Below are 25,847 nucleotides of genomic sequence, written 5' to 3' on the forward strand. Positions count from 1 at the left end.
TACGTACCAGAGTACTATGTTCGTCTATTTAGTGCGTAGCTTAAGAAAGTTGTCTGGCGCAAGGTTAAAATCAACGGAAGAAACAAAAGGGGACAGAAAGAGCGCCATATCTACGTACTTCATAGAAATGCAACTTGAACGTCTAACCGTGTATCTCAAAGATGTACCAAGCCGCGATCTCGCTTGCTTCGCGTCCGCCCGGAAGTCGGACGTAACGGCAGTCGTGAAAGTAGTTCCCTTCGGCCCTTCAGCATCGTCTTTCTGTGCAAACCTACAGTGGGGTTAATGACACAGTTTAGTTGTTTTTTTTTTCTTGACCCTCCTACAGTAAGGAAACGCACCACCCTAACAAAGGAATGAAATCTAATCAAATTTCGATTCTTTTTCTTTTTTATAACACAGGCGAGACGCCATTTCTTCGCGGCACTGCGAGATGATTTTATAAAGCATTCGGAGTGTGCGAATGTTCGGAGTGTACGAATGTTCGGAACTTTCGAATAACGAATCGAATATCGTCCTATTCAATTCGGAACCTCGAATCGAATAGTCACCATTCGAAAATTCAACTTTTTTTTTCGAATAGTTTTCGAGTACTTTACGCCGTCAACTGCGCACAATCAGACATGAAATTGAAGCAATAAATGCGATAACCTTAATCATAATCACACTGCAGACCTGATACGATCGCTCGCAATATAATCTTATTAAGACGCACCATTCGTCCGTGGATATGTTTTTCGTACTATTTATAGATGCAGAACCTGTTTCCTCTCGGCGGATTAATTATGAATACATTGCAATATGATACAATAGTAGTACCATCTGCCGCGACCTTATGAACTTAAAAAAAAAAAAACGCTTGCTTTTTTTTTTTTTTCGCTCCGCTATCACCGCTGACGGCATGCTATTTTTATTTGGTCGCGAAAGTATAGACACATATTAAGTGGCCAACACGGCTGCCTTTCTATACTATACGATAATGCACGCTCCGAACTCGGAGTACGCGAAAAAAAACTGCTGTTTAATTGTTGCTAATGTTCCCCTGTTGCTTTTGTTAAAGCATGCTTTGTAATGTGTTACGCAATTATAGGAACGAACGTTCTGATGTTGCGAATACCAGGATGTTAAAGTTGTGTGTTATTAATGGTGAGAAGGCTGTACATTACTCACACACTACTCGAAAAAATGTTCGACATTCGATTAAATTCGGATTCTTTTTTTTTTTTTTGTAATGAACCTGAAACAAAAGATCATAATTTCTTGCCACGGCAATTCTTCTCCCTGCGCACAATGTTCTTCTGGTTTCCGGCAATTAATCTAAGTTTAATTTTAGCCTCTTCAAAAATCTATCGTCATTTGGCGCACGCCGGTTAAATTCCAAACCATGGATCCATTCTAGTGCCTTTCCACAAGTTCACTAAAGCGTCCCGGAAGTTCGTGCTGTTATAAAGGGCTGCAAACCATGGTGCACCTTTTTTTCCTCTTTTTATTGTGTAATGTATCAAATCAAATTGTACTATCATCGTATCACCTAATGTTTTCTTTTTTGATGCTTGTATATTTCATTATCTCTCAAAATGTGTGGCTCTTATGTCCCTCTGAGTGGCCAATCTCTCTCGTGAGTGGTTTGCTAAGTTTGAGGCCACAGTGAGGCCGCCGCGATGACATATACAGCAACATCAATAACTTCACCATACTAATCATCATCGACATCCTTTTTTATATCTAAAATGTAGACGAATAGGCAAACAGGCACCTTTAGGGCCGACTATCCAGAAATCCCAAACACGCTACAAAGGCAAAAAAAAGCAAATAAAAAATGGATGACAAAAATTAACGAAGAAAAAAATTTCTGCACGCACTATACACACAATCAAAAGACACAAACACGCAAATAGTGTCGCTATACTGGCATTAGCATGTGATGGACGACTGTCCAGTACCTCGGACATCACACAGGAGGGGGTTGAGCGCACACCTATAGCCGTTCCATGTCATAATACATATATGTACGCAACATTCACATTTATGATCATCATTATCAACAACAGTAACAACATCGTCATCAACAACACCGACGGCGTCCATCATTATCACGAACAACGACAACAACGTCGTCGAAGTACGGGACGTGTGGTCTGGTTGAAGCAGAATATAGCACGGCTACGTGGCTTAGTAGCGAGATATATCTTTTTGTGAGACACGCCTTCTCGTGACGCAGGGAGTCCAAGGTGACGCAGCTGCTGAAGGAGGCCCTGGGGAGTGTCACGTGTCGAGCCGCCATGATCGCCCACGTGTCTCCTCTGGCGGCCAACTACGCCGAGACGCTGGCTACGATACAGCTGGCGTCCAGGGTTCACCGCATGAGACGCAAGAAGCTAAAGGTAACGCCACTCGTCTGCCAACAAATCTCCGTGCTTTCGTTACTTTCTTTCTAACATAAGTGGCGCAGCCTAGAGCATACCGTATTTTCCGGGCTGTAGTCCCCTGGCTATACGTGTCTATAAGTTTAAATTTCTCGCGGCGCTGATTATACATAATTGTTTTAAGATCCTATGCAAGCTTGAAGGAATCGGGGCCCCCCGCTTTTGTAACCTTTTTTACCGTAATGAATAGCATAGCGAAATCGACTTAATGCTGTTTGCGGCTAATGTAAGCTTACTTTAAGCTCTAATTTGCCCTTGCCGACTATACGCCCGATGCGGACTGTAAACCGGGAAACATGCTACATAGCTATGCTTATAAATGCAGGAATGCTTGAAATATCGACAGCAGGGAACGGTAGGGACATCTTGTGGTGTTTTATGCAACCAGAATGCGTCATAAATGTATCGCTTTACTGCCGTTCATCGGAGGAATATCGTTGTCGTCATCGCCTTTACGCTCTAAAAGCCGCGTAGCGTAAAGCGCTTCATTGTACTCACGTTCCGTGAGCTCCGGTTGAACTCGACGTCGCGAGATGGCACCACCAGTTCTGCTGCTTACGTCCACGTCACCTGTGTTCCGGTAATTCGTAATACGTGTACGGACGCGCTATTACTAGACAGCTTTAGCCTGTTTATTAAGTGCTACCATTCATGGAATGCCACAACGTAGACATGAGTACTACTTAGCGTTGACTAAGTGACTTCGTAGCACGGAATTCACCGTAGCAACAAACAACTATTATCACGACCAATCAAATCAGGACAAAATGTCGCTATCGGTGCCGCTGCTGTCACGTGCTTCTTCAGTATTGCGGTATTCCGCGAACGGCAATAGTAGAATTTTAGCGTGTCCTTAAACGTATTACCCTTTGCGGAATATATGATTACCGCAGGCGTTCACGTGAGCAGCCCTGTTGGTGGCGCCATCTTCTGACGTCATCTTTACCAATGAGAGGACTACTGATGCTGGACTGCTGCTTGACTGCTGTATAGTGAAGCGTCTGTAGCAACATGAACGCAAACACTCCGTCTTTTTTTTTTTTTTTTTTTTGTAGCGTTAGCTACACTGGCCTAGCCAAGCCCGTTTCGCGCGGCACATCAAGAGCCGTGCTGCGCATGCGCAAGGATCAGTGATGTCACACGGCTTGCGCACCGGAGCCACCGGAGCCGGCACCTCTCGCGCACTCCGCCGCCGCCGCGCGCGACTCACCGCCGCCGGTCTGCGCATTCCAGAGGAGTGACGTCGTAGCCGTGGTAGACGCACTGGCGCCGGCGCGCGCTCGCTGTGCAGTCGCCGTCTGACACTGCGCTGGAGCCGCTGCGCTTCTGACTGGCGTTTGCCAGTGTGGTATAGCCATGGAGAAGGAGAGCGCAAATGCTGCTCAACAGCGCAGAAGAACGGAGAAGCTTGACTCATCGGATCCCGAAGTAGTTGCCTGGCAATTAGCGGTTGAGCGTAGGAGGAATGAATACATGTGCCACATAATACGTATATCGCGTGTGTGTCATTGGAGCAGCAGTAAGCATGTCCTTGACAATCTAGACAACCAGGAAAGCTAAGAATAATCAGCTGAACCTTTGCTAATGCTACGTATATCCTGGAATAGCCGAGCTAAGCCACTGCAACTTTTTTTTATGACGAGAGCACTCACGTGACACAAAAATGAGTCAAACGCATTGTAATTGGACAAAATGTCCCAAGCTGTTGCTGTACTGCTGCGTGTCCGGTAGCAGTAGACATTAAGCCTGTTCATAAAAGTATTAGCTTGTACGGAACACTGGGAGCCGAAGAACTTGTCCCGACATCTTCTGTCACTTTGTTCAACCACAATATGTTACGAACGTTGTTGTCTTGCATGGCTCTCATCGTCGAATGCAAATTAAAGAAAAATAAAACTTGATGTTAGGGGAATACGTTGCTGCCGACGCTTTATATCAGCATCTAAGTAAGATATGGTTAGCCATTGCAATAATAGCTCTGTGTCTTGTTTAAAGTCTGCGCTAAAAGGTCGCACCACAGACACGCCCATTTCCGTCTGCGCCTCCCGTAACCCGGTATACCGAATATAGCAATGAGCTTATAAGTACAAGCTTAAAGAAACATAGAGGAACATGTTGAGCTGTATTCGTAAACTACGTTTCTAGGCAGTAACAAAAAACCCTTCCTACCGCAAGAGTAGGATTGATACGCCAGAAAAGGCGCAGAAATTAAAGACGGATGGGAACGCCTCCTTGAAGTTTTTTTTTCATTAGCTCGCCGTGATAACATGGATTTTGACGGTGTGTGTTTGTTACCTATAGTTCATTTATTTACCACTAAACATTGAATACATCCTATTCTAAACGAGCCAAAGACCGAACTTATCAAGTTTAGAGAAGGTGCCAACACTTGTGTTAGCTTGTGTTAACATGCTTGTGTTAGTGCCGTGTTTCGTTTACAAACATGAACCATATCCAACTATACTCGTAGTCCACTTCGCAGTTCTATTTAACCTTTATTCTGTCTTCTAACAATCAATTTGCCACCGCGAAATTGGCGAAAATCGTGTTTTGGAAGAACACTTTACCCCGTCAAAAGTGATTTATCGTTTCTTTTTCGCGTCCCTCTAAACCGCTGCAAAACTTTCTTCTTTAATTTTGCTTTCGCCATTCGCAGTACGGCTCCACCATGACGAGCGCTGCGGCGGACGGCGTGGACGGCGTGTGTCGGCCCTTCATGCGGACCCAGGCGCTGAACGAGGAAGGTTCGGGCCCGCGGTCCGGCAGCTCGGACCCGGAGTACACGTCGAGCAGCGAGCAGTCGTGCGACACGGTCATCTACGTGGGCCGCCACCAGGACTTCACGGACAACGAGGGCCCGCCGCCCGCGCTCGAGGCGGTGCTGTCGGCGCCCACGCCGCAGAACTCGCCCGCCAGGACCGTGACGGCCAAGCCTCCGGAGTCACCGGCGCGACACGGCGGCAGCAGCAGTGCCTTAGGACCGGCGGTCGCCAGGCAGGAGGCGTCCGCGCCTTCAAAGGTTGGTGGTGCTCCGAGGGATGCTATACTAAAGCAATAGCTTTAAGGGCCCCGTTACGCAGAAATCCAGCGTTGACCGTGAGCGAAAATTTTCTACCAATCACAACACGGCGCATGCCGCTCGGTTCTTTGCAGCACCAGCAGATGGCGCTCGCCTTCGCGCATCCGCGGCAGCGGCGGCGCCGGCCGTGCGGAGGAAATAAAACAGAATAATCAGAAAGCTTGCCTTCGTGCATAGCGTTCGGCGCAAGCGTTTCCCGGTAAAGATTGCCGTTGCATAAGCCGCAGTTGCCGGGAAGCGTGAGAAGCAGTCAGGGACCTTTGAATGCTATCGCGTTCTACTCTTAAAGGCGAAGCTTAAGCGTCTCCCAAGTTTTTTGTTGGACACTCTCGAATTCCACCATATTGTCGGATTCGCCATCTTGTCGGCTTTGATTGGCCCACAGGGCCATTGCGGTCTGTCTGATTGGCTCAAAACGCCGCCATTGCGCAATTTGGCAATATAGCGGAATTCGAACACGTCCAGAACAACACCTCCGGCCTGCCCGCTTCAAGCAATACGGGTAGCCGTTTCTAATCCGTTTCTGAGCTGTTTATATTCATTTTAAAGGAGGCGCGTAGGACGAGGGATATGTCTTTATGTCTGAGTTCGTTTGACATAATTCATCGCACTTCGAAGTACACGAGATGAGACCAAAGCAATACCGTCGGAGTCTGTTAATTGTCAGCGACCAAGGAAAGAATTACACAAATTTATCTTCACGTTTAGTGTGCGTTCTGCTCAGACCAGTGTATGCATTGCTGTATACGCTATGCACGCAGCTGTAAAGCGGGAACACTAATGAGTGCACGCTGAACGCTTAGGCCGGCAGCGGAAGCCAAAAAATTGACAGTTACTTTACTATCCTTACGTCATTTGAATGCGAAAGCAATATTTATCCTCAATTAATTGATTACATCGATGATACGTGACGTCATACATTATCACGTGTCCTTCACAACTCTACCTTAATCCACCTTGTTCAATTTGTCCAAAACTTAATCCACCTTAATCCACCCTAATCTACTCTAAATCACATTAATCCACCTTGCTCTAATTTGTGTACCAACCTTAACGCCCCTTAATATCTACCGTAACCTTAATCCACCTTAATCCAGCTTCATTTACCTTAATTCACTTTAATCCACCTTAATCCGCACTGATGATGATCTTCGGTAGCACTCGTTGAGGACAACGCCGGCTCTTCAGCCTCATGGGACATATAATGCTTCCGCATTAAACTCTGCTCTGGCTTCGGCAGAGCCAATTGAGCGGAGTGTGACGGTGCGTCCGCTTGGCTTTATCGCTTTGGCAGCCAAACGCCACTGGGCGTCTCTGGGGGCCTTCTAAATCTCCAGGCGCGGACTGTGTACGCGCCGGCGATGGCAGGACAACACAACGGCGCCGTCGCGCGAATGCGCCTCAAGCGTCCGTATAATTGCCATATCGCTCTAAGACTACTAGCATCCTTCGAAGTTCTTACGAATTCTGGGAAGTTCTTACGAAGCTGGGAAGTCCCCTTAGAGGATCTGTAATGGCGCAAAATGCGAGAAGCGTTTAAGTAGCATGTGAAACCTCCAAGGACACCAAGAGAAAGTTAAGCATGTGAGAAACGCTTACGTACGTCAGGGTGATAATTAGGCCTAAATCAGAATTTTCTTCTCTGTTTTCAAATCTTCGAAATAAGGTTCAGTGCTCGTTTAGGAATGTAGTCTCACGGCTCTTAAAGATAGAGGTACATTAGCAGTTTAGACAGCTAACTTGAAATGAAAGTTATACAAGAAACTTGAGCTGCTGTTGCTGCTAAAACAAGTAGAGTCCAGCATTGAAATGAGTTACAATTTGCTTCATTCATTATCGTTGCGACCAGTTGCTTGAAGTGTTGAGACGGCGCGTGTTTTGAATACGCTCTGTATATTGAAATGTGCGTGTTCAACATACAACTATCGCCGACGTCCTGAGTGTGTTTCATGTCCCATCGACGAGCGTTTGCAGCGCACAGAAATACACGCGACACTGACGGGACGTGACACTGTACCCCTTGACTTACGCCGTCAGTGCTTCTTGTTCCTTTTTCGGGTAGTGTAAACCGTAATATAGGTCGAGCTCTCCCCTCTCCCCCCCCCCCCCAAAAAAAAAAAAAGAAAGAGCAGCTAAAATCGCCCCTCGTCTTTTATAGCGGTCTTTATAGCACACTATATGAGTCGTCTGGCCAAGTCAAGGTCAGGGGGTCAACCTATATTACGGTTTATACTTTAATAGGTCGATGCTGCGTGCTTAATTTACATGCAGGATTTCATTCCGCTGACATTAAAAATCAATTCGGGTCATCATGGTTAGGGAGCCCATAAAATGAGAGGTCATTGCGTGCACGGAATCGCTCATATTCTTAAACCGGCACTTTCGTTTTTACATGAAACAGGCCGCAGCTGTTGTTCATATCTCGGGCTTTAGAAAGTGCTGAATGCACGATGCAAAAATGATAACTTCGTCCTGCGACGCGTTCTACTCCGGCGGCTGCTGCGTATGGCGCCGCGGCTGCGCGCGGCTGCGCGGGCTTATCTTGAAAGCGATCTGCGATTAGTACAGCATGCGCCGGGGACTCATAGCTGCGTGTGCGCTGTGTTCTCGCCACTTAGTTTGCGTTGAAGCGTGGGGCAGCACGAAGATCAATTCGCTCGCTGCTGCTGCCGCTCTTCCTCGCGCCAGTGTTTTGACAGCGAGTGTCCGCGCTCATCGAGTGAGATGTGTTTGTTTGCCTACGCGCGTGACACAATGCTTGTTAACTTAGCTAGTAAACGAATGTTTGTGAGCTTATACGGCCGAGAAAGCTATTATCCTTACTTCGTATAGTTGTCTACTGATTCGCTATCGCAATCGATGTTTCGCCTTTCGGGCGAAACTACGACCTTTTATTTAATTCATACGCACTTGTTCGGCCGTCCTGCCATAGCTGTCTGCCGAGTGGGAGCACTAAAAGCTACCGCGCGCCGTGACGTGACGATCGCGTGTTGGGCCGATGCGTCAGGCTTCGATCGTATCACACGATGCTGTCTCCTAATTATTTCCTTCCTCTGTGATCTCCAAGACAGGGCGCGCGGCCCACTTATCGGAACACCGGCGTTTCGGGATGGATGTGGCATGTTTTAATGCATTCATCAATGATTTTACTTTTTTATATATTATCTGGCGCCTGCAGAAGTTATACGTGAAAAGCCCGTTTAGCAGTGCTCTTTCTCTCTCTCTCGCAGTGCGCCGCAGCCAAACGCGATGCCTGCTCCTCTCCCAGCGCCGCCGAGAGCCACGGTAAAGCGCATCACACGCTGAAGAAAAGCCACCGTGGCGGCGGAGGCTCCGCCAAGGATCCGCCTGTGACGTCAGCGTCGACGGCGAGCCAGGACGCAGCAGCCGCCGCCGGTGGCTCTAGGCGCGCCAGCGATGAGCTCTGGATCGACGGTCCACGCTTCTCGAAGCCACGCTTTGACTCACGCACTCTGGAGCAGCTGCAGAAGGAGCAGTGGGTTGACGGCCCCGCAGTGGCCGCCGCCGTGTACGGCTACATGGACGACCACAAGAAGAACATGGTCGAGCGCTGGGTGCAGGAGCACTCGCGCTACTCGCAGAGCCCCAAGGGTGCCAAGAAGCACCGGCCGGCCTCGTCCAACAGGACCGGTACGTATGGCCGCCGCACGTCATGGAGGCGTTCTGCAACTAAGCTTCAAGGAATACCTACGTCGCATTTCCGACTTCTTATTATTGCGATAGCAATTATATGGACACTTCAACCGGATTTCTGCCGTCGGCGTCACCGTGAGGTTCCGTATAAAGTCCAAGGGCGACAAAATCGTTGCCGCGCGCAGTATGCGTGAGTGAAAGCGCGCGGGGGATGCGCGCTATCACGGAGAGCGAACGCACGGCGGAAAGCAAACGCGACTTCCGTCGTGCGAAAGGCCATGGGGGTATGGGAGGGAGGGAGGGAGGCGGGGCGACGCTGTGCTGCGGCACCAAATGCGTATCTTGCAACCGGGCGCGAGGGGAACTGGCCACTCAATCTCCCACGCGAAAGCAAGAAAGCGGGAAAGCAGCGTGGTAGGGACGGGGGGGGGGGCAGTTTTTACTCTGCCAACAACTGCGCTTGTACTTTGCCCGGCTGTGGCGGTCGCCCGCGCCGTCTCTTAAGCGATCTCCACACGGCTCTGACCTTTGTATGCGCTGTGCATTCGCCGCTCAGTTTCCGTTAAAGTGATAGACCGCACGAACCTTCGCTCACTGCGGCGGCTGCGCTTGCTGCCAGCGTTTTGACAGTCGTTGTTTGCAGTCATTGAGTGTGATCTATTCATGTTTGCTTGTGCGCGCTGACACCACGCTTGTGAATGCAGTTAGTAAGCGAATGTGTCCAAGTTTATGCAGCCGATAAAACTATTATCCCTACTCCGAATAGCTCTCTACTAATTTGCTATCGCAATTCATGCTTCGCCTTTCGGGCGAAACTGCGACATTTTTTTAAGCGTTGGCGTCTTTTCAACGATCCAGTCCTTTAACGCATAAGGGTATGCATCAGTGATAGAAGGAGAGAGAGAGAAAATATTTATTATTAATGAGGTGGCGCGACTTCCTCGTAGGGTGGAGCCCTTAGTTCAGGGCCCCATTGACTCGCGCCACCCTGCGTGCCCGCTGGATCAGCCGTCGCTGCTCTTGCGGGTCTAAGCTGGTCAGCGCATTCTCCCAGGAGGAAGGTGAAGGTGAAAGAATAGAGGAGTGCCCGGAGGGTTCCCAGATATTGATCGATTGATCTATTGATTATTGATTGATTGATTGATTTTAAGTAAAACATAGTAGATCACAAAACCTTGCGCCAATGGCCTAAACTAATAGCGGCTCATAATCATATACATTGGCATCTCATTTAAACATGCATCGTAAAGATGGAAAGAAACCTAATAGAAAAAGGAGGAGGAACAAGCTTTTATTTAAACCAGCAATTTAGTTACCTGGGCCTAGGCCTCCCACGTGGGGACATCGAGGTCTTGCCTCTTCGCCGCCTCGCAGGCTTGCTGGGTAGCCCAGAGTTGGTCGTCGAGGTGGGAGCTGCGCAGGGCGGCGTGCCATCTCGACGAGAGAGTCACAGTATTAATTGTCGGATATTGGTCTTTACATTCGCATAACATGTGGGTAATCGATGCTGTCTGAGTCTTACAGATCTTGCAAATGTCACTAGGGTAGGTGTCTGGGTAGATCCTGTGGTAACGTGTTAGTGAGGGGTACGTGTTTGTCTGTAACAGGCGAAGGGTGGTTGCCTGTGCTCTGTTTAGCTTGTGATGAGGCATGGGGAAGGTTCTTCTGTTGAGATAGAATGATTTCGTAAGGTCGTTGTTGCTGGTGAGGCGATCGCGTTCCGCGGGTGCACCTGCGCTGTGTCCGGCACGGTTGACAAGGCCTCGTTCTACGGAGTGAGCAACCTCGTTGAGGTTGGTGAGGTGTGGATGTACGTCGCCGGCGTGCGCTGGGAACCCGACGAGAGTGATTTGCTTTTCAAGTGAGTGAGGGCTTGGTGTAGGATGCGTAGCGCTTGTTTTGAAATACGACCTTTGATGTAATTGCTGATTGCCGTGCGGGAATCGCTCACGATGGTGCGGCAGTCCGGATCGAGGGTGGCCAGGGCGATGGCCACTTCCTCGGCCGTCTCGGCGTTTTGGGTTACGATGCAGGCGGCATGTTTGAGCGAGCCGCTTACTGTGGTAGCCGCGGCGAAGCGGTGCCCGTCTTGATATTCAGCTGCGTCGACGAAGGTGACGCCCGTGGTGTCGCCATAGGCTTTAATGAGGGAGGCAGCCCTTGCCTTCCGACGTTCTTTATTGTAGTCCGGGTGCATGTTTTGGGGGATAGGGTCGGCATGTAGCCAAGTCTGTACGTCGCGTGGAATTGGGTAGTTGTCTCCATGTTGACGGTGGTAGGTGATGCCGAGTTTAGTTTGAATATGCCGGCCCTCTTCTGTGAGGGTGAGACGCTCCAGATTAGACCAACGCTGTGCTTCGATTAATTCGTCTAGGGTGTTATGGAGTCCTAATCGGAGTAGAAGTTCAGCGCTGGTGTTGTTTGGCAGTCCTAAGGCTAACTTGTAGGCGCCGCGTATAATGATGTCCAAATTAGTCTTTTCTGCTTTGTACCAATTATGGAAGGCAGCGACGTACGTGATGTGACAGATGACGAACGAGTGAACAAGGCGGATGAGGCTTTCTTCCTTCATGCCCTGTCGCCGGTTGGTCACCCGTTTCAGCAGCCGCGACGTATTGGTCGTCTGTTGGAGTATCTTGGATATAGCCGTTGAATTTGCGCCCTTGGCTTCGATGGTCATGCCGAGAACCCGGACAGTGGAGACCACGGGTATGGCTCCACCATCCCTCATGTGGAGTTGTATTTCCTCGTAGCGGCGTTTATGCGTAGATCGTAGTGGTGGGCGTCCATGGAGCGTAGAAACATGCACAAAATTAAATATAACATGTGTGGAATTAGAAGTTAGCGAACAAGAAGCATTTCACTGCAACTACGGAGTAAGTGGCTACACTCTAAAAAAAAAAGTTTACCCCCTTTGGGTCGTACCTTGTCCCCAAACGATAATCGTCGTCTGCCTTGCTTGTGTTTCCTTTCTTGAAAACTCAGCGCTCGCTCCTTTCCTGCCGAGAATGCTGTGTCACGCTGATAATGCGCAAGCCTTTCGTGACTAGGAAGTACTCGACTCGTAGCGTTAAAGAAAGGAAATGCGGGCAAGACAGATGATGATTATTGTTTTCATGGGACGAGATACGAACCAAAGGGTGTAAACTTTTTTTTTTTTAGAGTGTAGGCACTTCGGTTTCAAGTGGCCGTGTATTTCATATCTTTGCACTGCATATCAAGGTGTAATGCGAATTTGTTTGTGGGGTAGTGTGGTGATTTGATTCGATCGAGGGAAAAGGGGGAATATAGTGAATGACTCGTGAAGGAGTGTGAGGGGGCGTTGTAAAGCGCACTGCGCCAGATCAATTCATCTTGCGCCAGCGAGTGGGTCACTGCATGTCACGCCACTCTCTTCGCGCGTGCCTGCCAAGTGGAATCCAGAATATGAACCAAGTAGGAGTGAGAGTAGCGGTGAAGACGAATCGAAAGAACAGAAGTTCAAACGTCTCCAATAACGTTACCATAATCCTCAATCAGAAACAAGTGGAGACAGTCATTATTTCATAGGAGCTAACACTGTCTTTGACAATTATTATCGATGATTTCTACCGGATTTTTCTTCTTCTTTTTGTGTGTGCTTGTGTGTTTGCAAGAAGGTTCGAACCGTTGAAGCCTTCAAAATATACTGGCAGGTTTCGACGACGACGTCACGTTCATGACGTCACCACACACTGTCTCGCTTCGTTTTTGTGCTTGTTGTAGCTGTTACACACAACGCAGCCAGAAACCGCGCACGCAGCACACTCGTTAGTTCCTCACGACCAACGGCATCATACCTAGCTTTACTGTTGCACGAAGTCTGCAAAAAATTCTGTGTCATGATGTCACCATGATGTCAATGACGCAGGGATCAGTGTTTCGAGACAACTTAAGCGTCGAATTAAAATATAAATGAAACTATAACCTTCGCACTTTCCAAACGCGATTCCTTTACGTGTTAGAACTCTTTGACAAGGACTCTAAAGACGAATACTAAGTTAAGCTGTATTAGCAAGCTACGCATTTTCGATTAAAAAATGGCCACTGTTATCGCGAAGGGAGGCTTCAAGAGCCAGAACACACGCAGCCACGAAAGACGAGTCGTATCATGTTCTGTTCAAAGATGCGTCAGTATTTGTTTTGCGGATACCGCATGAAATGATACCGCTTGAAATGTATTTATTTGCGGATTTGTATTTGTTTTGCGGATACCGCTTGAAATGCCTAATTTCTAATGCGCTAATCTTCCTTTCTTTTTTGCAGCCTCGTGCTTTGGCGATTTGCCTCTGTCTTTCAAAAGCTATGAGATACTCGCCCTTAAGATTTACAGCCGAACTGATGTGATGAATTTGTCTGTCAATCTTCAATTATTTTTACTTGGCTACGTGTGCTGCTTGACGGCAGCAAGCTTTTTTTTTAGGTACTACTGTACAGTTTAGTGAGAAGTAAAAAGGCGCCGCGCGTTGCACTCACTCGTTTAAAACGCTGCACGCAAGCACACCAATGCCTTAGTCGCCACAGAACACGCCTTGAAGCTAACGGCAGTGGACAAGTATAAACGTGATAGACTGATTCGTTTGTTCATCAACTCGTTTTCTTATTCAACTTCTCATTCATTTATTAACAGCGGAGTTGTTTAAGCCGGCCGTCATGTGTACCACCTACCACTGCGTTGCCTAGCATCCACCTGGCGGAGCGTCGCGCGCTATGCTCGGGAGAGAGAAAGATAAAATGAGAGCGAGAGAGAGAAACACATTGTAGCAGCACCAACGAGGCAAGGCGCAGAGGTGCTGCCGACGCCATCCGCGCTTCTCCGTTTCCCCACATCAGCGCCGAACGATCGCGGTGTCCGTGACTGCAGCAGGCGCCTCTGGCGGCGGTTCATCCCGGTGTATCGTCTGCTGCGCGCCGCCCGTACACTGTGCATAGCTTTCGCCCCACTTCCCCTACGTGTGCTCGGACTGCAAGTGCTTTGCGATGCCACGGACCACGAGGATATGCTTATACACCTCGTATAACTTAGCATCACTTCGTATAGCCAGGATCGACCAGCTAGGAACCGAGCAGCTCCGCTGTGTCTTTAGCCTTGCGCCACTAGTGCAAGTTACCCCAATTTTTCATTCATTCGGGAAGTGGCTGGTAAGTGATTAGATTGACCATTATTTAATTCATTCATTCATCCATTCCAGAAGCCGAGCCAAGTCCCAAGTCGACGCCGGAGCACAGAAAGACGAGGACACACCACGAGCACCACTCGAAGAGAAGGAACTCGCCGGAGAGGTGTCACGTGAACGGCGGAGCCGCCAAGGAACACCACGACCGTAGCACAACGCACGACGCTCCTTCATCGGTGCAGCACGCCAAGTCGTCCAAGTGCGCTCCCAGCAAGAGAGACCAAGGTCAGAACACGACGCGAGAAGAGGTCGCCACCTGCCAGGACGTTCACATGACGCCCGCCGAAGAGGAACAGCCGGAGTCGCCCGTGCAGATGCAGGACTGCTGCTTGCAGGTCACTGAAGAAGACATCCTTGCCGCGACATCCGGCTGGCCTGCGGCCAACGACGAGAACCCGCTGCCTGAGGTGGACCAGGGAAGCAGCAAGAACGGAGCTGGCGGTGGAAGTCAGGAGAGTCATCCCCTCCGTGTACTAAGCGACGACGGCCTCAACCTGCCGTCCTCTTTCACGGACTCCAGGTCCGTAAGCGTGGACCTCAACCACGTCGTCGGCGACGACGCCGAGATCCTGGGACACGTCTACGGGGGCCTGACCTGGAAGCTTCTCCAGGGAACCCTGCTTCAGCGTCGCCGGGAGCGTCACCAGAGGCTCTACGGAGACGACATGAGCGTCGGCGTCAAGGGAGACGTGCTCACCGAGAAGCTGGAGCGCATCGCCAGACTGCGAAAGTTGACGTCACCGTACTTCGATAACAACAACGAGCGGATACCGTCCCTGCTCATAATGCGCAGCGGAACGTCCAGCCCCACGGGAGGCCGCTACGGCAGCCTTCCGAACCGGAAGCAGCGGAAGGACCTGTGCGACGACCACGATGGCTCCACGGACGACGGCAGTAACAGTGACTGCGCGGACGTCACCAGCACCAAAAGCGAACCGGCTGACTTGGACGCGGACAGGTACGACATCCAGAGGCTTAACATCAAGCCCATGAACGGCCTAAAATTGGAAGCCTTCTACAACCGCATCCAGAAATCAAATTCCTCGCTCGCCGAGAGCCAAGACCTGTCACCGCCCAAGCTGTCGCCCCAGGGCGACACCCTGTTCCAGTCGTACTCGGAAAAGCTCGATCTCCTAGCAAAGGACTTCGGCGTGTTCCCGGGTGCGCAAGATGCTCCGGTAATAGACGTTCAGCCTCACAGGCTGTTCCCTCTGCTTAACGCGAACGGCGAGGCTGATGGGCTCCCAGCCAACCAGAAAGTTCCTCCTCAAAGCACAGAGGCTCCGACGGACTCCCCACCAGAGGCTTCGGGGGACTGTGCTTCGCCGGCTGCTTGCTCCTTCGCCAGGCAGCCAAGGCGGCTAAGCAGCGGAGGACCGAGCGAAGACGTCGCCGCGAGGTTAGCGCAGAGCGGCGACCACGCCCCGAGCCAACACCACGCGGAGAAGTCCACCTCTAAGCCTAACAGGGCACTAGCTAATGGCACTCGCACTAGTTCCTCAACGCAGCAGCAGCAGCAACAACAGCAGCAGCCCGTTAAAACGGAACACTCGTCTCCCAAAAGAGTGGTCGCGCCCGGCTCGAAACCACAGCGCAAACTCAGCTGCGGAAATGTTCCAGTTCCAGCAGCCGCTGTGGTTGTGACCTCGGCGCACAAGATTCACATGTCGCCGTCGCGAGCAGCCGCCAGCCCGACGAACAGCGCTTGCGGCACTCTCACGAGCTGCTGCAGCCCGACTAGGAGTCGAGTGAGCGCCAAGAACGGCCGCGCTCCGACGGCCCCACCTGCGGCTGTGATCACCAAGGCACCGTGCAGCAACGGCAAGCACTGCGATCCGACGAGGCTCGCCAAGAAGCCGCAGCACGGTAGCAAACAGCCGCCGGTGGGAGCCACCACGTCGAGCGCCGATGGTGATGGCAACCCCACAAGCGCAGCCAACAACCCGCTCTGTCGCAGCGTGTCGACACCTACCACACCGTGTAGTGCGACGGACTCGAAAGCGGCGATCCAGCGGGCGGAGACGGTGGACTCGGGCGCATTGCCGTCCCCGTACGCCACGGTGACGCAGGCAAGGCCCACAATACGCAAGTCGAGCAGCGGCCATGGCAGCAGCGACTCGAGCAGCTTCAAGGGCGTCATGAAGACAGTGCAGGTGGTGCAATGCTCGGGCACGAGCAGCGGATACGAGAGCATTATCCTGCGCGACAGCACTCCGGCCTCCAGTCCAGGACTCCGGCAGCGAGCGAGGCAACAAGGATGGGCGCGGCCGCAAGGGATCCCGCAAGGCAGCGCAAGGTAACGCACAATAACCTCCGTATCCTTCCCTTTGACAGGATGTTTGTGAGCCACGCTTTCTAATGGCAGGGTGCAGCGGCTTTGTGCTAGCAGACAAACCGTCCCACTGCAGTGTGTATTAGCACTTCTGCACCAGGTTGACAATGTTGGCTTGTTGGTCAGGCATGTTAAAATGACTGAAAGCGTCATCCGAGTTCAGTTTTGCTCCCCGCTGAGCACGGCCAATCCACTTTAAAACCGATACCTCCACATGTGCTCTTCGGAACAAAGTTGTAGCATCATAAACACACTCTAAACCATCTCCACTTTAAAACAAAGCTCTGCTCCGAAGTCTGTCAGAGGAAAACCTATTGTTTCGCAAGGAATCCCATTGTTTTGTAGCATTAAGGAGTGCAATGATGAGTTGATCAAGAAGACAGCTTTTCTTCTCATGTTTGATACCAACAACTCCCAGTAGCATTTAATTTTTTTTTTCAGCGTCCTCCTCAGACGCGCAAGGTTGCGTCATCACTGCTGGGATAGTTGTTCCTGCATGATTACAAATCAGTTTCAGCACATAAGTCACGAGAAGAAAGAACAAAACAAGTGTTCACCTTCCTCTCCTATATCGTGATGGTCCTGGCTAATGTCGCTTAGTGACCCTCTAAAAACAAAGGGAATGCTTAACAAGCATTTACTCCCTTAAAGTAGTAACCATTTCTCTCACATTTAAGTCCATTTTCCAAGGTTATTGTGCTCCCCCTATGGAGTGTACGCATCTCAGTTTTGTTAGAGTGTTAGTACTCGTCGATAAGACACGTTCACTCTGTTTTGCCACAAGCAAAATGAACGTAATCCGCGGGGGAGTATGAGACCCCCTCAACATAGAGTTAAGTGTGGTCCAAGCACTTACTTCCGAATAGGAAGTCGTCAGAACTCCAATAGCTCCTGCCAAAGCGACGTCAAAGTTACTCCATGGGGAGCTACAAGCATGCTCAAAATGGAGTTAAGTATGACACAAGCACCCAGTCCTCTGCAAGGAGTAACTTCTCCTTCTATCTTCAGTTGTCTACTCCCCTTGTAGTCAATGCTGTAGCAATCGCACTTTGAGTCCAATCGAGGCACTTTCTCTGCCTGTGCCCAATCAGCTTGAAAATAAATCACCGGGAACTACGATATGGTGTTAATGGAGTTAAATATGTGGCACAAACACCTTCTCATTCATGTATGGAGTAACTACTTTCTCTCCTTGTCCGCTCCCTCTGTGCGCGGTGACCTATAAATTAAGCTTTTATCCCGGTCAAGACACCTTCTACTGTATCCAAGCAGCGTCAACGCTACTCCATCTGGGACTACCAATATGCTCAAAATTGGAGTTATATGTGGCACAAGCATCTACTGACTCATACTCACGATTAAGTGCTCTCTCCCCTTGTCCACTCGTTCTGTGCTCAGTGGCCACCGAGCTCAGTGACCACAGTGGCCTCAATAGCCACAGCTTTTAGTCCACTCCAGTAGCTCATCTTGTATTCAAGCAGCGTCAACGTTACTCCACCGGAGCTACCAATATGCTCAACACTGGAATTACATATGGCACAAACGCCTGCTCATTTATATACGGAGTAACTGCTATCTCCCATTGTCCGCTCTGTCTGTGCTCAGCGGCCCAGCAATCGAACCTTTAGTCCACCCCAGCCCCTCCTCTTCTTGTGCCTAAGCAGCGTCAACGCGCTACTCCACCTGGAGCTACGAATATGCCTAAAACTGGAGCTATATGTGGCACAAACACGTATACTCATTCATATTTGGAGTAACTGTTATATCCTTTTATCCACTCCCTCTGTGCTCAGTGGCGTAGCAATCGTGCTTTGAGTCCACTCCAGGGACTCCGTTCCTCAGTGCAGGTGGAGGAGTCGGCGGCAGGAGCCGATCGGCGCCGGGCCGGAGCCCACCCGAGAGCCCACCCGTGCGAAGGCGCCAGCACATGCCGGGACTTGGCAGGCACGTGCAGCGCTGGCACCAGCAGCACGGACACGATCTGCGCGGAGGAGCTGCCGGGGGCCAGCCCGAAGACGAAGTGGGCTGTGCTGGCCTTTTGTGCTGCAGGCTTCTGGACTTCTACTAGGCGCCGCAGCGGCAGCATAGGCAGAGGCAGGGGCAGCAGAGCCCCCTCATAGTGGACAAACTGGCCTGTGTGTGCGTGCTGTGTGTGAATGTGCGCGGGAAACTGTTCGACCCGTAATAACTTGATACTGACAGGGGCTTTCTTTGTTTTTCCTTCTCGAAAACCAGTGTTTTTACCACAGCAGACGAGCGTCATGGTGCGTATGGAAGAGAGCCTGCTTCGCAACTTTCGATGACAATAATAACAGATAGCATTAGCATAGCCGAAACATGGCAACACTAGATGTAAATACATGCACCGGAATACGCGAGCACGTAGAACGCGAGCAACCCCGCCAGCGGCGACATCGTGTGGCATTGTGATCAGTCAAAACGCGTAAGCTTTAACTCCAATAAGGGGAGCGCCCGTGAGCCATCAGACCTCGGGGGTAATGACGTTAGAAACACTACCCGCATTGTATCGTCTGATCAAAAAAAAAAAAAAAAGTCAAATATACCTTCGCGAAAATGGCATTGCTGCAGAAGCTTTTACACAGGCACATAAGTGAAATAAGTACAGTGGAGTCATTGCAATAAAAGTTTTCTGTGCTTCTTTTTAAACATCGTGCCGTTAGATGTCACCAGAAGCGTTGTTCCTCGCGTCTACATCTTCGAGTGTGCGTCTGCAATGTGCTGTCATTGTTATTGAGTGAAAACCGTTCGGAAAAGGCACTGAGCACTGAAGCTGTAGATCTTGAGACATCAAACTGAGCACTGGTCTTTGCCCTCGGCCAAGACGGCCTTCACGCAACCAGGATGACGTTCACGTCCCGTCACAGAGCACGGTCGTTACTTCTGCTGGGTTTGTTAAAGCAACAAGTAATTCTGTGTAAGCTCGAGACGGATGCGTTTTACGGAAAGACGGGACATAAAAGTGTTTTAGCATAGCGTCATCGTCTAACGTCGAGCTGAGGACAAAGTATTAGCAACGCGTTTATCATTATGATTGAAATAAGCAGTTTGGTTTGGCGTTGTAAGGCCTAAGACAAGATGTCACTATGCCTCGGAAGAGTTTCGATTTCTACCTACCAGGTGGCGCCACGGAATTTAGCGTTGATTTGTCTGTAATTAGTTTCCTCTTGACCAGAGGACCGCCGTATTTTCGCTTCATGTTGCCTAGTTTCGTACACGTCGTCCCGGTAAACTTGCGGAACTGACTGTCAAAGACATGTTCTATTTGAAAAAAAAAAGGAAAAACTGCCTAAATCAAAACTATTCAATATACTGTACAAAAAACATTTCGCCAGAATGAGCACGACAGGAGCTGAAATTTCTGTTTGAAGTTCAAGCGATAGGACGCGAAAGGTAAACCAAGACGCTAAAACAAGCCAGCTTTAGCCGAGTCATGGCAGCTAGTTTCTACACGGTTACAAATCCAGGATAGATCCCGAAGTTGTCATTACTTTTTTTTAACGGTGGCTTTAACGGGCGCTGGCACTATTCCTGAAATCAGCGCAGCATACGGACGTCCTCTGAGCCCGCAGTATATTTTATTAGAAATAACGAGAAAAAATAACTTTACGTTTAACGTTAGTCAAGAGCCTACGTGGAGCAACTCGATATTTAGAGGGTTTTCTTCTTCTTATTCTTCTTCTTCTTCTTCTTCTTCTTCTTCTTCTTCTTCTTCTTCTTCTTCTTCTTCTTCTTCTTTACTCAACTGACAGACACTTTGAACATGACCCAGGTGGATAGAAAAATTCTGATAAATACGAAATATACCAAATTTACTCCGAATATAGCGCTGTGCTTAACACAAATTTACAATGTTTTCTCTTAACTCCAGAGGTTATCTTAAAATTAAGATGTTTGCTTTTTGAAATGCTCCCATGCTTGTTTGTGCATGTACTAATTGGTCGCTGGATATGTCTACATATAGAGCTTAAGTTTCTTGTTTTCTTTTCTTCAGCTGCGTCTGAAGTTTCATTCTCTAGATAGCCGCAACAGAACAGTATTGCTCACCTCTTATGCCATCACCTATACTCGGGGGCAACCTTTCTTGGCAGTGCAGGGAAAGCTATGGGACCGAAGCGCAGAGACTCCTTACGCGCCAAGAAATAGTTCCCTAAATTCATTATTAATTTTCACAGTTCCATGGCTCAAGTAAATTCTACTACATTTATTGATATGTTAACAATGATTATGAGAAGCCGTACATGGTATACTATAATTATTATGCTCTTTGAAAAAGAATTCCTTACATTTATTTATTTTTTTATTTCTCGGATCCCACAATGTTTTCTGAGCACCTGTTCTGTACAGTAAACAGGGTGCAGAAGCACGGATAACCGAGCTGAGGGGCGCGTCTGTAGACATACCTGATAAAAAAAAATCTTTGGTGAGAACGCAGTTCTCACAAAAAAATCTTGACGTGGCATTTTCAACGGTAAAATCAATATTTCGTCAAATTTTGGTAAACATCCAGGGCTATATCGGAGGTTGTGAAGACGGGCAACGGGCGTACACAGCATGTAATCAAAACCGAAACTGTCCCCGAAAGAAGCTGCTAGCTGCCGCACTACTTGGCGGAGTAACACTATCGTGCAGAAGCTCCACCTCCTCTAGCCGTCACTTCAATACCAAGATAAGTTGTACCATGGTCCCTCGAAAGCTATTAAGGGACTATGGTTGTACCCAAGGAGGTTTAAAAAAAAAAAGAACCTCCTTGGATGTACCCGAGTATAGCAGGGGGTTTTCATCACAAGCCACAGCTCATTACGCACACTCCATTGCATAAGAGCTATAGCTCGGCAGAATTAAAAGACGCGATTCTATAAAGAAAACAATTTCATCTGTTCGCCATCCAGTTAAAGAGGACGTGCCAGATGCTGCGTGCGCACAAAAAGTGCGGTAACAGTACTTGTTGCTAGGCCGGATGTTTCATAGTTATTACGGTATGATAGGACGCGAAACATTGTGAAGTAAGATGAGACGCTCTTTACTGTCCTGGTCTTACTTCACATCGTTTCGCGTCCTATTACACCGCAACAAGTGGGATAATTTTCCTCGCTAAACCCACTTCAAGAGGAGGACCGGCGCGTAGCGCCACCTACATTATCGTCTCTCCTACTGGAATCAGCATCAACTCCAGCACAAGCAGACGGCAGACTTGACCAGAACGTCGTCTGCAAGAACCTGGCACCTGCGGGAACGCAGTGAAGGGTTCGCTTCCACTCCCGTACCATGATCTCCAGAACGAGCCAAGCCAAGACAAGCAACGTGCCACTTTTTCACAGCCGACGGTGGATAAAACGAACTCCGTCAGTTACGGCCCGCGCGGACTGATATTGCTCGGAAGTGTGCATGCTTGTGTTCTGCATACAGTTCGTCTGCCTACTAGTTTTGTATACCACGTGTGTTTGTTCCATAGCGTTCAGAACCAGTAAGGTAAAACACATCTCTTTGTACACACGCTTCTTCGAATCCTCCCAGAGAAGAGAAGAAACTTTTTGGACACGCGTTGTCGAGTGTGTAAGCGTGAACTGAGCGCCATGTTGCGCGAGGAGGATCTTAATAATATCAAAAATACAAACACAAGCGGGTGCGTGCCGACTGTGTGCCCCGCTCTGTTGTTCATTTGTACGTGTTATATTAAAAAGTGTTATTTTTATCCCCGGCTCCCTGATTCTTGTAGACGTCGACTGTTCCATTGGCACAGTCTCCTAAACGTTTAAGCATGTGCGTTGTGTACTTCAGTTTCAACATGTCTATGCTTCAACCTGACAACGAGGATCGTTAACAACTTTTGTATTTTCCTCGTCCGTAAACGCATTACCATTTGCGGAATACAGGAGACGCAGATCTCAATGATGATGATTTACTGGCATGCCCTTTGAAACGGGGCCATAACAAATCGTCTCCTATAGCCTGCTTGAGTTAATCAGTTGTGCTCTACATACATTTCATTCTAGCATTTTTGTATACATCTCCTTAAACATTTTTCTCTTCCAGATCTCAATGATGATGATTTACTGGCATGCCCTTTGAAACGGGGCCATAACAAATCGTCTCCTATAGCCTGCTTGAGTTAATCAGTTGTGCTCTACATACATTTCATTCTAGCATTTTTGTATACATCTCCTTAAACATTTTTTCTCTTCCTCAAAACTTCTCTGGGCGAACAACGTCAAAACTGTTTCGCAAGGCCGAAAATGCGATGATGTAGTAGAAATTCACCAAGCACTGTAGCAAGGGTGTCCTCTGTCTCCATTGTTATTCACGCTTTATGTTAAGGCCATTGAAAGGCGACTGGAAAACAGTGAATTATGGTTTGGTTTATCCTGCATGCGTAATGGACAAATGGTGCAACGGAAGGTACCTGGACTGATGTATGCGGACGACATATTGCTATTAGCGGACAATGCAAGAAATTTACAGACATTTCCTAATATCTGTGGCAACGCAGCGACAAACCTAGGCCTTAAGTTTAGCACAGAAAAATCAGGAATTATGATCTTTAGTGAAGAGACTGGTAATTACGTGCTGTCAATTCAACAGCAAGTCATACCCATAGTCAAACAGTATAAATACATCTGCGTATACATTTACGAAGGAAGTACTTACTCAAGCACCCGCCAAGATAATCTGCAAATGAAGCGGAAGCAGAGTGCAGCAATAATGAAACATAGAGCACTTTAGGGCCACAATTAATATGAGGTAGTGCATGGAATCTGGAAGAGAGCAATGGTGCCAGCGCTATAACGTTCGCAGACGCTTTTCTGTGCTTAAAATAGGATATCTAAAGAAGGGCTCGTAGGGCAAACAGCAGAAGTGGCCGAAGTTGGCGAATTCTGAGAGCCAAAGTTCTTGCACTGCAGTATTCGCGAGCGGGGCTTCGGTGTGGGGCATACGCATAGGCATGTCCTGTGTTCTGAAACATGGTCTCAACTGCCGCAGTTTCGTTAATTTCTAAAGGCGACGGAATCTCGAGTTCGTAGATGTGACCTATCACACGGCAGTTCGATATGGCTGAGCTGCGGAAATGTTTTGCCTCGTTTCTTTAACCATATATAAGTGGAAGAAATAATGCGTTTCTTGCACAGAAGGATCGCGCCGAGCCACTACGGTGCGGTTACGAGTGGCTCCCGAAAGTGACATTTTGCGTCGACTTAACACACCACACGAATAAGCGCGACGTGAAGCTGCAAAAAGAGGCACACCTCGTTCATGACATGTGAACGGACATAAAAGGCTTCAAGGTAGAACTGCCATTTTTTTAAGTAGGTGCAAAATTCTGAAAACGCGAGAATTCCATTTGCTGTTCAAGAACATGGTTCCTTGAACCTGTTCCAGCAACTGTTCACGAACACGGTTGCTGTGTTAGTGCAGAGACTAACACGGCATTTCCTTCCCTATTTGCGACAAGAATCCTCGGCGAGCTGTACGCACAATGTTGCAAATGATTCTCTGACTTTGATGACAGGAACGAGGAACAAAAATTAATTAGGTTAGAAGTTAATTAGCAGAGTTTGTTAATTACTCAATAATTCACTTTCATTTAATTGTGTAAGCATTCCTTGGCGAGCTCCCCAGCCCTGTCACGTGAAAAGTGTAATGCCTTGTATCTGCACAAAAATGCTTAATTTGCAAAGTTAAGACACTTCATCGTTATGACAGTGTGAATGCATATGATTGGTAGCTTTTAAGCGATAAGTAACAATTTAAAGCAAAAAATTGAATGAAAAGAGAATACCAACAGAAATAAATAGGGCTCCTTAGAAAATGCATGCGGAAGCTTGGTGGGGGTCGATTGAAATTGGGGGGTGGGTCAACTTTAAATTTGGGGTGGGGTCAACTTGAAGTTTGGAGGTGAGCCAACTGAAATTTGGGTATGGGCCAAATTGAAATGTAGGGATGGGCCAACTTAAATTAGAGGGTAGGACAACTTAACATTTGGGGGTGGGCCATCTTGAAATTTGAACATGGGCGAAATTAAAGTTGGCGTGGGCCAACTTGAAATTTGAACTTGGGCCAGCTTAAATTAGGGGATGGGTGAACTTGAAGTATGAGGTTGGCCCAACTTAAATTTTGGAGTGGGCCAACGTGAAATTTACGTGTGGGCCAACTGAAATTTACGTGTGGGTCAACTAGAAATTTGGGATGGGACAAGTTGAAATCTGGGGGCGGGCTAATTTAAATTTGCATGTGTGCCAACTGAAGTGTGGGGGTGGGTCCACTTAAACTTGGGTAGGCCAACTTGAATTTGGGTGTGGGCCAACCTGAGATTTTGGGGCGGCCCAATGTCCAATTGAACGCTGCTGAGCGTCCTTCGAGTTTTGAACACCTCGCGGGCAAGCGAGCGCGTTTCATTGGGCCTTACCATAGGCGCAGTTAGAACGCAAGTGAGAGCTTGCACGGGCAAGGAACGCGCGTATAACACAAGCTTGCGAGAGTGATATCGAGGGTGACATGTCATTGCGGCGATGCACTGTCCCCTCACGCAACGCCTCGCGCGCTACTGCCGCAGCTGATGCTTCCTTATCCCGCTCTGCTACGTCGAGGCACACATCCTGCCCTGCAATCCGACTAAATTAGTACGATCGCTTTGAAGGACCCGGGTGCGGAGAGAATATCTGACAATTGTCTACTAAAGCCTAAGCATTCTTTGCCACCGGAAAGGCCATGAGTAGACACGCATAAGCTAGGAAAAAGTGGGCAGCTTGCACTAGTGGTGCAAGGCTGGAGTAAACAGTGGAGCTGATGATCGACCTAGCTTCTTCCAGGTTTTACTAGGTTTGGCTAAGTTTTGCTAGGAAATGCTAAGCGCTGCCAGGCACGGTGTTCCGAATCGGCTCGTCGCCGACGCGTAGATTCTCGCTTGGCCGCGCGGCGCGCTACGAGATGAGCGGCTTCTTCTTCGGGTGTCCGGATCTTCTTTGATCGTCCCATGTCAAGCCTACATGTACTCGCCACAGAGTCAACGAGAGTTGTGCCGCCGTCGCGCCGGCTCCGAGCTTTATCTCCCCGGTGACGTCACGGCCAAGCTGCGCTTCCACACTTGCCGGGGCGTGGCTGGTCGAAACCTGCCGAGCTGCTGCCGACGCCGCCCGCGCTTCCCC

At 48.9% G+C, this 25,847-nt stretch overlaps 1 protein-coding gene across 1 annotated transcript in view; it reads left to right on the forward strand.

Annotated features, from left to right (window-relative positions):
• LOC119457890 (uncharacterized) overlaps nucleotides 1-22,393 on the forward strand; it is a 483,998-nt gene extending 461,605 nt beyond the window's left edge. Inside the window, 6 exon segments of the mRNA XM_049670508.1 lie at nucleotides 2,222-2,384; nucleotides 5,083-5,445; nucleotides 8,736-9,156; nucleotides 14,370-16,578; nucleotides 16,580-16,650; nucleotides 18,529-22,393. Of these exon segments, the coding sequence (XP_049526465.1) occupies nucleotides 2,222-2,384; nucleotides 5,083-5,445; nucleotides 8,736-9,156; nucleotides 14,370-16,578; nucleotides 16,580-16,650; nucleotides 18,529-18,806 (3,505 nt within the window). The 3' untranslated portion in view covers nucleotides 18,807-22,393.
• Nucleotides 22,394-25,847: the final 3,454 nt, after the last annotated feature.

This window comes from Dermacentor silvarum, chromosome 7, assembly GCF_013339745.2.
Source record: "Dermacentor silvarum isolate Dsil-2018 chromosome 7, BIME_Dsil_1.4, whole genome shotgun sequence".
NCBI classification, from domain to species: domain Eukaryota; kingdom Metazoa; phylum Arthropoda; class Arachnida; order Ixodida; family Ixodidae; genus Dermacentor; species Dermacentor silvarum.